Below are 12,185 nucleotides of genomic sequence, written 5' to 3'. Positions count from 1 at the left end.
GGTAACGTTCTGTTATTATCTCATAGCATGGTGAATGTGCAGGTCACAACTTGTCCACCAGAGCGTTTTGGAGTTGTTGGATTTTGTATTTGATGAGTTGATGATGAGGGAAACCAAGAAATCCCATGAGCCTCCGTAGCGTAGCTCTGAGCAGCTTGCGGCTCTGCTCCGCCGTTCTAAAAATAGCTTGCACCGACGATTAAAGGTAACGAACCTACTGCTATGACTATAGGGATTATGGCAATGGGCCAATTTGGCAAAATGTTGAACTATCCCTTTAACTCGCGTGTATGCGTACACGTGCGGGGGGGCATTTGCAAGAATTCAGAGCAATTTTGGTCACCTCACTAGAGTTTTATGGCCACATGTTTAAATATGATTTGTCAAGTCGTTCACAGTCAAACAGTCACTAAACGCTGGTTACACAAGGCCAACTGCAAATGTTTACAGCTGTGTGTTGCAATTCTGTTTCCCACAGCATAAACATCTCACATGAAAGTAGTTGACCACACGCATTTACTAATTTACATAATGATGATTTACAGAGACAGTGGCAACGCCTGACATGCTCTCTCCGAGGGTAATTACTAGCATGACTACAGCATTTCTCCATCGAATCCGTCTTTGCTGGTTTTACATGTGCTGCTTCTGTTTCATATAACAAGAAGTAAACAGACTCCTTGGCCTGCGTTCGATGTTCGGCATTTAAAGTGACGGAACATAAATGAGAAGTCATGTTTAATAGAAACCGTGTTTTTCAGAGCACGGCCAGATCCCGGATCGTAAAAAGGAGAAAAACGTTTCATATATCAAAGCTTCAGTTCTTTACTTTTATTCTGCTGCATCAATCTCTGTCTTTTTACAGTCTTTTGGGGTTTTTTTCCCGCTCCGTGGTCCACTGTTCACTGCTCTCACATAACGTTTTGCATTTTATTATAATTCAATTTTATGTATCACATTGAATCTATTGGAAAGTCACTGGTATTTTTATGGCAGTCACCTAATCTTAATCTCAGAACAAAAGTGCTGTTTGTCATGACAACTACTCACGCTCATCCAGTTCCTATTGTTAAATATTATTTATTCAGATTTTTTTTTTTTCATTTTTATTTGTTCCATGCATGGACATTTTTATTTAATCATACATTATTGACAAAATGATGATAGATTGTAATTCACACATTCTATGCATGGAAAGGAGCAGGATGAAAAAAAAAAAAAATTTTCCCACCACTTACTCAATTCATTTTAAAATTAGAAATAGATGATCTGCCAGTTATTCTTGTGAAAAGAAAACACAAGCACTCAATTATGGCCGATGACTTCCCATTAAAAATAAATAAACAAAGACATCATAACATTAGTAACTACCTGCACATTTCACATGAACTTAGAATTTTTTCTTTGTATCTTTTCTTAAACTGTTCATACAGCTTTTTATATCATTATGTTATTATATGGGAGGGAGTCATAATAACGCACAAATGACACTCCTGATGACACTGAAGTTGGCGTGGCCGTGATGTTCTTCGTCTCTGTTTGTCAGGTGAGCCAGCTGGAAGGCCAGTTGGAGCTGCACAGGAAGTTGAGCGACGGTGGCGTGGCCCTCCGACCTCTGACCCTCCCCGAGGGCCTGGGGCCCAGCAGCACCGAGGTCATCAGCTCCCTCAACGAGTACGCTGTCCGTCTTCTTCAGGTCAGTGCAGCACCATCTTCTCAAGACCTGGGTGGGAAGACCTGTAGATCAACTGTGTCTCAAGTGTGATTTAATCATTCGCTGTGTAATACTTTAATCGATTAGGAGCTGAAAAACAAGGAGGAACAAATCAAGAAACTTGCAGGAACTCTGGAGGGATACAAGGAGAGATTTGCTGTCATCAGCCACCAACAGGGACTGCTCTATAAAGAATACCTGAGGTGGGCTGACAAGAGAATTTGACATCTGTCGTGAAGTGCAAAGCGTGAAAAAAATCTAAAGTGTGTGTTTTTCTTGCCCAGTGAGACGGCGGAGTGGCAGAAGGAGAGAGCCACGCTGACCGAGGTGAAGGAAAAGCTGGAGGAGCAGAAGCAGGTGGACGCTGTTAAAATCCAAGAGTTCAATGTAAGTCAGACGAGTAAATGTTTTCCATTGTTAGTGGTATTTAGCGCCGCGGGAAGCACCGCACTTACCGAGTGGTTTGAAAACACTCTCTTTAATATTCAAAAACCCACAAGATGGAACTAAATAGATTACAGATAAATCTCCTCCACGTTGTTGTGTCTCTCACTGAGGTTTTCCTCCAAATTGATAAATGCGAAACATGCATGAGGGAAACAGGCCTCATGCTCTTCCAGTTAAAGGTGCTCATATGTAAGTTGTTTTCCCTGTCTGATGTGGTTTCGTGTCAGGAGTCGGTGGTGATGGTGATGGTGATGATAATGGTCGCTTTGGCAAGAGCTTTGGCACATTGTTGCATTTATTTTTAAGGTTAAAAAGAGCATAGACTGGACACTACTGTGACTCACTACCGTAAAATGGTCTTATTAGCTGGTCCAGCCTGTGAACTTAAAGTTAAGAGAGTTAAAATTGGTGTTTCCTCTCCACCACTGAGCCTTGAGAGTCCTGACAGGCACAGATAAACCTCAGAAGAACTTTTTAAAAGCTTTAGCGATAAATTACTTTGCTTCACTGTGCTTATCTGACTTCGTAGCTGACTTCTCCCTCTTAAATTCATAAGAACACCTGTCTGTTTCTGTTATCAGGAGCTGCTGGACACTCTTCAAAAGGACCCGGAGGAAATCAGGAGACAGTTGAGTGAGGCGCTGCGGAAGCTCACGGTGCTGAAGGTCAACGAGAAGAAGCTGACGCGGCGCTACACCACGCTGCTGGAGCAGGAGCAGCACCTCCGCAAGGAGAACAACAAGCTGAAGGACGAGAGCAGCCACATGCAGGCGGCGGTCACGCAGAGGATGGGCTACCTGCAGAGATACAAGGTGAGATCCAAAGGGTTAAATTAGCCCAGTAAACTGTAAAACGAAACGGAAGACGGAGTGAAAAATATGAAGGACTTCTACTATACAGGAGCATCTAGAATCTGTAAACTTGTCTTATTCTCTCATACTTTTATGAGAGCTCATGAACATTATAATTGGTTGTAGAGATTGTAGACTCCAGTAAGAGTGACAGCAGCTGCAGCAGAAACCGTTTTAATGATTTGTCTTTGACTTGAAACTTAAAGGGATAGTTCAACATTTTGGCAAATTGGCCCATTGCCATAATCCCTATAGTTTTAGGAGTAGGTTTGTTACCTTTAATTGTCAGTGCAAGCTATTTTTAGAACGGTAAATTCACGCAATACCGCTGATGCATGTTTCCGTCGGGGGCAGTTTTTCAGCAAGCAGTCTCTGCATTTGCCTCAAAAACAACTCTGTCTGGTAACGTTCTGTTATTATCTCATAGCGTGGTGAATGTGCAGGTCACAACTTGTCCACCAGAGCGTTTTGGAGTTGTTGGATTGTGTATTTGATGAGTTTGATGAGGGAAACCAAGAAATCCCATTAGCCTCCATAGCGTAGCTCAGAGTCTGAGCAGCTCACGGCTCTGCTCCACCGTTCTAAAAATAGCTTGCACCGACAATTAAAGGTAACAACCCTACTGCTATGACTATAGGGATTATGGCAATGGGCCAATTTGCCAAAATGTTGAGCTATCCCTTTAAGTCAACACATTTGCTATTGTGACATGCGCAGGCTGGAATATGTGAGTAACACAATCACGTCACTTCCTTTTAAAGATTCAAAAGTAAAACATGTGTTTGACATCGGCCATCATTCCCACTAAGCCACCACTTTACCTTTTTGTCTTGTTTTCTGTAGGAAATGGCTGCATATAAGATCGCGGCACTGCAGAAGGCCTTGGACGACAGCGTGCCCTCATCAGACCTGGAGAAGGCCAACAGACAGTACACAGAGCTTACAGTCAAATACAGAGACATGCTGCAGAGGGACGGCCGCCTCATACAGAGGACCACCAACCTGGAACATTTGGAGGTAATTTCATTACGCCTTCAATGCAACACATTTATTTTTGGGATAGTTCGCGGTCGACTAACTGTAACATTTTTTTATCCTATTTTTTCCTGTCTCAGGCTGAGAACGAGTCTCTCCAGGAGCAGATCTCTGCCATGAAGAAAGAACTGGAGATCACAAAGGAAAAACTGAATACCTTAGAGCAAGCATGGGGGAGCGGCGGCTCAGTTGGTAAACGATCAACGACTATAATAGATTTTTATTTGTTTTTGAATCGTAGTTTATGGATCTCACCTTTTAAATTGTGGTTTTTTTTCCCTCCCGTAATGTTAGGAGGTGAAAATGCAATGGACAAAGCCGACAAGGCGATGGCCAACAACGAGATGGTATCTGCCGCCAGACGGATCACCACTCTGGAGATGAAGGAGCTGAACGAGAGGCAGAGAGCCGAGCATGCCCACAAAATGTACGAGCATCTGAAGAATTCTCTCCGGCAAGTGGAGGAGCGCAACGTGGAGCTGGAGTCCAAGTTTGCCGAGGTAGGAGGCCAAGGAAAACGAGAGATAAGTTCTTGTTTCTCTCTCATGCTTCAGACTTGAGTTTTTTTAAAGGGGCGTCAATGTGATTGTTTTTTATGTAAGATCCTTAGATATGAAATCAAGGTCACCTGGCAGACATACAGTCTCACAATAAAAAAAAAAAAGTAAATTCTTTTGAGAGTGTTCACATGAAGAATCTTGTTTTATGTGATACAGAGCTTGTTTAGAAATGATCTTTTTGTTTTACTGTCTCACCATGTTGGCTCACAACCCCAGCCAATAAAATGCAGTTACGTGAACAGCTCTGAACATTTACATTTCAAGGTCTTTTATTTAAAGGATCTTATCAAGCAGTAATAACCTTGTGTTTCTTTTCCCCCCACAGCTGACCAAGATGAATGTGGAGGCGCAGAGGGTGGAGCGGGAGCTGAGAGATGAGCTGTCGAACAGCATCGGCAAAGCCGTGAGCGACGCTGACAGAGCCAGGATTACAGAGCTGGAGAAGGCCGAGGCTGAGCTGCGCATTGAAGTTTCTAAGTAGGTTTGACAATGTGCAGAGCCGGGAGTGATCAGTAAAGGTCTTATCGTGAAAATATATGTGCAGGTGCGGGTAAGCGATATGAACTGTGAATGCAATGTTCATCAATAATTAATAAAACCTTCAAATGGCTGTGATGATAAATAAAGTTGGAGAATTTAACCTTTGGGCAAATATTTGGCCTGATAAGTTCTTTTATTGATACTCACATTACACAAACTGAGCACCATTCAAAATTTATCCAACGCTTTTAGTCCAACTGCATTTGCAAAGATACTAAAAATGTCCCTTTGACTTTGTTTTTATTGTTTAAAATGAAATGTGTGAATAAAGATTTTAATATGTTTGTGTTGCTGTTTGTTTTGGTTCAGGCTTCAGGAGGTGTCTGATGTGGCCATGATGCAGGTTTCTGCTCTACAGGCCAGACAACAGTCCAAGGAGAAGGAGGTAGAAGCTTTGAGGAGACAGATAATGGAGTACCAGGTAACTGGCTGTTATCTTTTTATATTTTATTAAACTTAGGAAGGTTGTAAGTGGTTTCACTTTATGTAATTGACATATCAGGGGCCAATCAGATGTATTTATGAAGCGACAGTCATGTCCAACCTTTGATTCTTCATTAAAGATTTCACCTTCATGTAGCGTGAAATTTCATTTTTCTTTCCTTCTTTCCTTCCTTTCAAGACTCTCATGGTCACCTTATATAAAAAAACACATAAACTAAAGCAAACAAGAATAAAAACAATTAAAATACAAATAAATAAAACACATAACCAAACACACAAACCAGAATGTGAAATATTATGAGGGGTTAGCCAGTCTGAACCGGTGTGTTTTGAGAAATAAACGTAACTTTCTCTCACCTTTTATCCACTGACAAGTAACATTATTTTATTGTAGTTTATTCTCAAATTCATGGAAATAACTAGTTATGTTGTATTGTTTTTAAATGTTTCAATATTCCAGCTCTGTAAAGTCTTGTTGTCTCTTTCCCTCAGTCACAGTCAGACGAGAAGGCTCTGATCGCGAAGCTCCACCAGCACGTCGTGGCTCTGCAGCTCAGCGAGTCGGCCGCTCTGGCCAAGCTGGAGGCCGCCACCGCTCACATCCGACAGCTGGAGGCCCACAAGCTGCGCGCCGAACAGCGGATCGACGCCGGCGAGCGCACGCTTTTCCTCGCCCGCCAGGAGGGCAGAAATCGCTCCAAGCACCTACGGCAGACCATCCAGTCGCTGCGACGGCAGTTCGCCGGGGCGCTGCCGCTGGCCCAGCAGGAGAAGCTCTCGGTGACCATGGTGAGCCTCCAGGAGGACAGAGCCAAGGCCCAGGAGGAGAAGATGAGGGCAGAGAAGGAGAGGAGGAGAGCGGAGAGCAGAGCTGATGAGCTGGAGCTGAGGCTGAAAGGTCTGGAGGAGCTCATCTCAACGCTGAAGGACGTGAAAGGAGCCCAGAAGGTCAGAGGGGAAAACGTGGAAACACGCTGCAGGTGAAGAATTACTACACGCTTTATCTTCTGCAGCTTCTTCATGATTGACGTTTAACCCTCAGGTCACCGAGTGGCACAAGAAGATGGAGGAAGCTCGGCTGCAGGAGCTGAGGAAAGGGAGGGAGCTGGTGGTCCAGAAGGAGGAGATCAGGTTCCTGAAGAAGCTGGTGGAGGAGCAGGAGCGAACCATCCGCTCGCTGGAGGAGGACGTCGTGCAGCAGAACACAGTGAGAGGAAACAAAACTCAGAGTTGGAAGTAGATTCAGTGATTTATGTAGAGAAATGTGTCAAGAAGTATTCAACTAACAATCATTTCATTATCAATTAATCTGTCAATTATTTAGATGATTAATCGGTTAGTTGTTTGGTCAATAAAATGTAAAAACATGTCAAACTACAAGATGACGTCCTCAAATCTCTTGTTTTTTTGTCGCAAACCAAAGAGATACTCAGTTTATTGTCATAAAGGAACAAAAAAACAGAAATATTCACATTTAAGAAACTGAAATCAGAGAATTATGACTTTTTTTCTTCAAAAACTACTCAAAACCAATTATTCGATTATCAAAATAGTTGACGATTAATTTAATAATCAATTATTGTGCAATGAATCAATTAATTGTCCATGTCCGTCTCTTTTATCACGTCAAGCTTCAAGAAGAACGGCAGCTCGTCTGGGATCAGCGAGAGGTGGAGCTGGAGCGCCAGGTGGACCAGTATGAGAAGCACCAGAGTGAAATTCTGAGCGGTGTGGACAAGGTGAGTCAATATAAATTACAAAAAGTTCAAGAGACAAATTGAACAGTGTTAATTGTAGCAATAGTTACATTTTCCATGTTGCTAATGGAGATAACTGTGGTTGTGTTCAGTTGGAGGAAGGCTCTGCAGCGCTACCCGACCCCAGTCTGCCTCTGGCTCATCAGTTAGAGTTCGCTTTGGGTAAAATCCGAGAGCACGTCCGCACCATCCTGGACACGCAGGCGGCCTGCAAAAGCCTGGACGAGGTTCAGTATTGTTCTTTTACTCTCACGTGTATTTTTCCCTTCTGAATCGAACCCGTATCACATTGTGTGCGTGAACTCTGCCCCGCGTGCAGAAGCTGAAGGAGAAAGAAGCAGCTCTGTGGAAGGCAGAGCAGAACATCGTGTCCAGGGACAGAGTGATCAACGAGCTGCGGCTCCGGCTCCCGGCCGCCGCCAACAGAGAGCGCCTGCTGGCCGACCTCGCCAAGCACGAGGAGGGCCAGGCGGAGAGCCAGCCGGCGCTCAGGGTCGCGCACCAGACCATCAAAGACCTGCAGGGTCGACTCGACAAAAAAGAAGACGTGCTCAAGAAATACCAGAAGCAGCTGGTTCAAGCCAGACAGGTAGACTCACCCGGAGATGATTCCTAATAAACGAAAAAAACTTCAGATTTGATTCCCGTGTTGGTTCTTTATGTCATTTTAATTACAACTTGTGGATCACAGGAGCAAGAGGAGATGATTAAGAGACACCAGGAGGAGTTAAAGCTACTACATCAGAAGCTGGACCTGCACACTGACACCTCGCTGGACCGGTTCAAACAGACCGCAATGGTATTCACTGTGTTTTGTTTTGCTTTTTTTTTGTCCAACTTAAACAGCTCTGACTGTTTGCATTAACTCCACGCTGCATACCAAACTAGTTACACATGTGAGATGGTTGGAAAATAGACTTGAAGAGTGAACTTATGCTTTGGGCTCCATGTACGAATGCGTAGAGCAAGTGAAACGCCAACGCCCACTGTGGGGTCTGTGTTTTTGTTTGGATAAGATGAGTATCTGTTCAGTGAGCTGCTCGAGATGAACATCCGAAAAACATGACCTCCTGGGAAACTAGATAAGGCAACACGACGACAGCAAGTCATATAGATGACTAGATATGTCTCTTTTCTGCATGTTGAATATCTTCTGTAGTGTAATGTACAAGATGTTACTTTAAAGGGATAGTTCAACATTTAGGCAAATTGGTCCATTGCCGAAATCCCTATGAGTAGGTTCGTTACCTTTAATTGTCGGTGCAAGCTGTTTTTCGATCAGCGGGGCAGAGCCCTGACCTGCTCAGAGCTACGCTACAGAGGCTAATGGGATTTCTTGGTTTCCCTCATCAAACTCATCAAATACACAATCCAACAACTCCAAAACGCTCTGGTGGACAAGTTGTGACCTGCACATTCACCACGCTATGAGATAATAACAGAACATTACCAGACAGAGTTGTTTTAGAGGTAAATTCATGCAAAACCGCTGATGCGTGTTCCTTTTGGGGGTAGTTTTTCGGCAAGCAGTCTCTGCATTTACCTCGAAAACAACTCTGTCTGGTAACGTTCTGTTATTATCTCATAGCGTGGTGAATGTGCAGGTCACAACTTGTCCACCAGAGCGTTGTTGGATTGTGTATTTGATGAGTTTGATGAGGGAAACCAAGAAATCCCATTAGCCTCTGTAGCGTAGCTCTGAGCAGCTCACGGCTCTGCTCCGCCGTTCTAAAAATAGCTTGCACCAACAATTAAAGGTAACGAACCTACTGCTATGACTATAGGGATTATGGCAATGGGCCAATTTGCCAAAATGTTGAATTATCCCTTTAATGTTTTCTCCTTTTTTTTCTGTCCAGGAGCTGATGAAGAAGCCCACCATCAGGGTGCCGACCTCCAAACATCTGGAGCGTCTGGCCGAGCTGGAGCAGATCGTGGCTGAGCAGGACCTCTCGCTCTCCTCGGCGGCGGAGAAGCTGAAGATGACCACGGCTGAGCTGGAGCGGACGAGGAGCGCCATGGAAGCACAGGCTAAGAAACACGCCGACGAGATGTCAAAGTGATTATACCACCCCTCACCCCCTAACCCCAGCCCGCCGTGGCTTTTTCTGAGTTTGACCCACTGTGGTCGACGGTGACGATTACATTAAAGCGGACTCTTTATTCTAATCCTTTACGTTTCCTTTATCTTAGCTGCGTAACTGAGCAGCAGAACGTGAAATTGATATTCCACCGTTACACCTTCAGTGATCAGACATAGAGCTAAATGATAATATCAGGCAGTGAGGAGGCGTGAGATGATTTTAACAGCGTTAAAGCTACTTAAGAGGGCGCGCAAGGAAACTGGGCTGTGAGGGGTTAAAAGTTAATAGGATTTCAGATGTGTGTCTCAGGTCTATGAGTACACAACAGATGTCATCAAAAGGTCAAGTCAAGTTTTATAACTCATTATGACCAATGAGAATAATATTAATGATCATGATTCAGTGGCAGAGAAAACAGCCCCATGATAGAAAGAGAGACAGAGAAGAAGAAGAAGCGTAGTAGCTTTTATGAATGGGATTTCAATATATATAGATGGAGAAAGGACGATAAGGCCTGTAGCAGCTTAACTGGGAGATGTTTCATGGTTAACATGTACAACTTCATATACAGTGGGGAAAATAAGTATTTGATCCCCTGCTGATTTTGTAAGTTTGCTCCCTGACAAAGAAGTGGACGGTCTCTAGTTCTTATGTTAAGTTTATTTTAATAGAGAGACAGAATAAGTGAAATAAGGGCAAAAAATCAGCAGGTGATCAAATTGTCGATGTAGTGAACGGGACCTGAAGCAGCTTAGCGTGTCGCCTTTAATGCCAATTAAAGGTTCCGACCTCCGTGACAGGATGTGATGTCGATCTAATGAGACGAGCCCAACGTTGTCTCTGTTTAAATCCTCAAATAAAGTGTTGTTCTGCAGAGAGTCACACTATTCATCACCACCACCAGCAGCTTGCATGGAGAACATTAGGTCTATCTTGGGCGGCTTTGGTTGGTTGGTGCCACCTAATAAACTAAAAGAGTGTGTATCAGCAGCTTCACCTACTATCGCTGAGCAGAGATTAGGCGTCTCTCTGGTGAGCTCGTTGCTTTTTTTATCAAGATTTACTCGTGCAAATCTGGACTTCAGCCTGTGCGTCTCGATGACCTGTCAACCGTGTAGGAAAAACAAGCGTACCAGAAATAAAAAAAAATCTCCTTGATAAAGATATTGTCTTAAATGTAGGGATGCACGCTAGCTTATCTTTGGTTTTTGGTTTTTTCCACCGAATATCGATAACCAGTAACTTCCTGCTCCTCATAACTGATAGCTGATAACATTTTTTAATGGTTTATATCCACAACTGAGGCCAAGAAAGGCCATATAGAAAAGATGACTAAACAAAACAGTTATGACTCTTCAAAAATCAACATTTATTATTGTTTCAAATCAACTTAGGGTGCAAATGGGTAAAAAAGTGGACTTATCTGTGTGCTTTGGTCGATAATCATCGATACTGATAGTTATCATGTATTGAGACGACTTCCAAGCCTGGACTGGGCATGGGATTTAAAGCTGGCATCATTGGGAAGGAATAAAATAAAAACAGACTAGTGCATGTAAAACATGGAGCTGGGATACAACCCACATGTAGCGGGATCCCTTTAAGTAGCATATGTATATTTTTTTTCTGTGTGGTTGTAGTTTTTTGATAATTTTCTTTCTGTTTGCTGTAGTGTAAACTTTAGATCATGTTTGATCATGTTTGTGTGTGCGATTGTTATTTACGCTGCTCATGACTCAGCGTGCCACATTTAGTCCAGTCATTTTATGAGAAAAGGTTAAACAAATTGCAACAGAAGCAAACTCATCTGATTTTGTATCCTCAGCATGTCCTGAGTGAGGGAAAAAAAGCCCCGAAGAATCCCATTAGGGGAAAGTTTAGAAAAACACCCAAACATATCCCATTTATACGCATATAAAAAAAAATTTTCACGTGAATAGGGTAAAATTTTTAACCTTTAGATATCTCCATGAAAATTACTGAGTTGATTACTTATATTAAGACAAACAAAAAATGTATTACAAGTTTTTTGAAATTCTTTGTTAACATGAGAAAATTTGCATAAATTTGCATAAATTCCACCGTTTTGACGGCACATGTTGATATGAAGGTGCTGTGGTGGTACCGGCATGAAAATTGGAATGAGTTGACTCCATCGGTCAACCGACAAGTTGACCACTTTAAATTTCAAGATGACTGCAATTTTTCAAGACATCCCTTAACCCTTAGTAGAGCAGGTATGACATGCTCCGTCTCTATTAATGCTCATGGGCCTAAATTGGTTCCATTTCTTCATATTACAGTTAAAAAATGTCCTTCTCAATCTTGTTAACATATTATATGTTAACAAGATTGAACAAGACATTTTCACCTGCTCTACTCAATGTTTAGATCAGTGTTGTATGTGTGCAAATTAGCCATAGGTAATTGGATTATGCACTGTTGGCTCATGTCATACCTGCTCTACTAAGAATGTGGCTGTCTTGAAAAATTGCAGTCATCTTGAAATTTAAAGTGGTCAACTTGTCGGTTGACCGATGGAGTCAACTCATTCCAATTTCCATGCCGGTATCACCACAGCACCTTCATATATACATGTGCCGTCGAAACGGTGGAATTTATGCAAATTTATACACATTTATGCAAATTTGCTCATGTTAACAAAGAATTTCAAAAAACTTGTAATACATTTTTTGTTTGTCTTAATGTAAGTAATCAACTCAGTATTTTTCATGGAGATATCTAAAGGATAA

General features: G+C 42.6%; 1 protein-coding gene across 6 annotated transcripts in view; it reads left to right on the top strand.

Moving 5' to 3' along the window:
* The window catches only part of cep290 (centrosomal protein 290), a 42,448-nt gene that overhangs the window by 13,816 nt on the left and 16,447 nt on the right, over nucleotides 1-12,185 (top strand). For all 6 annotated transcript variants that reach the window (XM_085780132.1, XM_085780131.1, XM_085780134.1 and 3 more), the window contains 16 exons: nucleotides 1,547-1,696; nucleotides 1,802-1,917; nucleotides 1,999-2,101; nucleotides 2,743-2,973; nucleotides 3,856-4,029; nucleotides 4,128-4,239; nucleotides 4,342-4,547; nucleotides 4,933-5,084; nucleotides 5,457-5,568; nucleotides 6,084-6,539; nucleotides 6,634-6,798; nucleotides 7,223-7,330; nucleotides 7,441-7,575; nucleotides 7,668-7,937; nucleotides 8,040-8,147; nucleotides 9,208-9,407. In XM_085780132.1, the coding sequence (XP_085636258.1) occupies nucleotides 1,547-1,696; nucleotides 1,802-1,917; nucleotides 1,999-2,101; nucleotides 2,743-2,973; nucleotides 3,856-4,029; nucleotides 4,128-4,239; nucleotides 4,342-4,547; nucleotides 4,933-5,084; nucleotides 5,457-5,568; nucleotides 6,084-6,539; nucleotides 6,634-6,798; nucleotides 7,223-7,330; nucleotides 7,441-7,575; nucleotides 7,668-7,937; nucleotides 8,040-8,147; nucleotides 9,208-9,407 (2,798 nt within the window). The remainder of the gene's footprint in view (nucleotides 1-1,546; nucleotides 1,697-1,801; nucleotides 1,918-1,998; nucleotides 2,102-2,742; nucleotides 2,974-3,855; nucleotides 4,030-4,127; nucleotides 4,240-4,341; nucleotides 4,548-4,932; nucleotides 5,085-5,456; nucleotides 5,569-6,083; nucleotides 6,540-6,633; nucleotides 6,799-7,222; nucleotides 7,331-7,440; nucleotides 7,576-7,667; nucleotides 7,938-8,039; nucleotides 8,148-9,207; nucleotides 9,408-12,185) is intronic.

The sequence above is a fragment of the Trachurus japonicus genome, chromosome 6 (genome assembly GCF_045865225.1).
Source record: "Trachurus japonicus isolate A0001 chromosome 6, Traja_1.0".
NCBI classification, from domain to species: Eukaryota; Metazoa; Chordata; class Actinopteri; order Carangiformes; family Carangidae; genus Trachurus; species Trachurus japonicus.
This window is presented reverse-complemented; position numbering and strand designations above follow the sequence as displayed.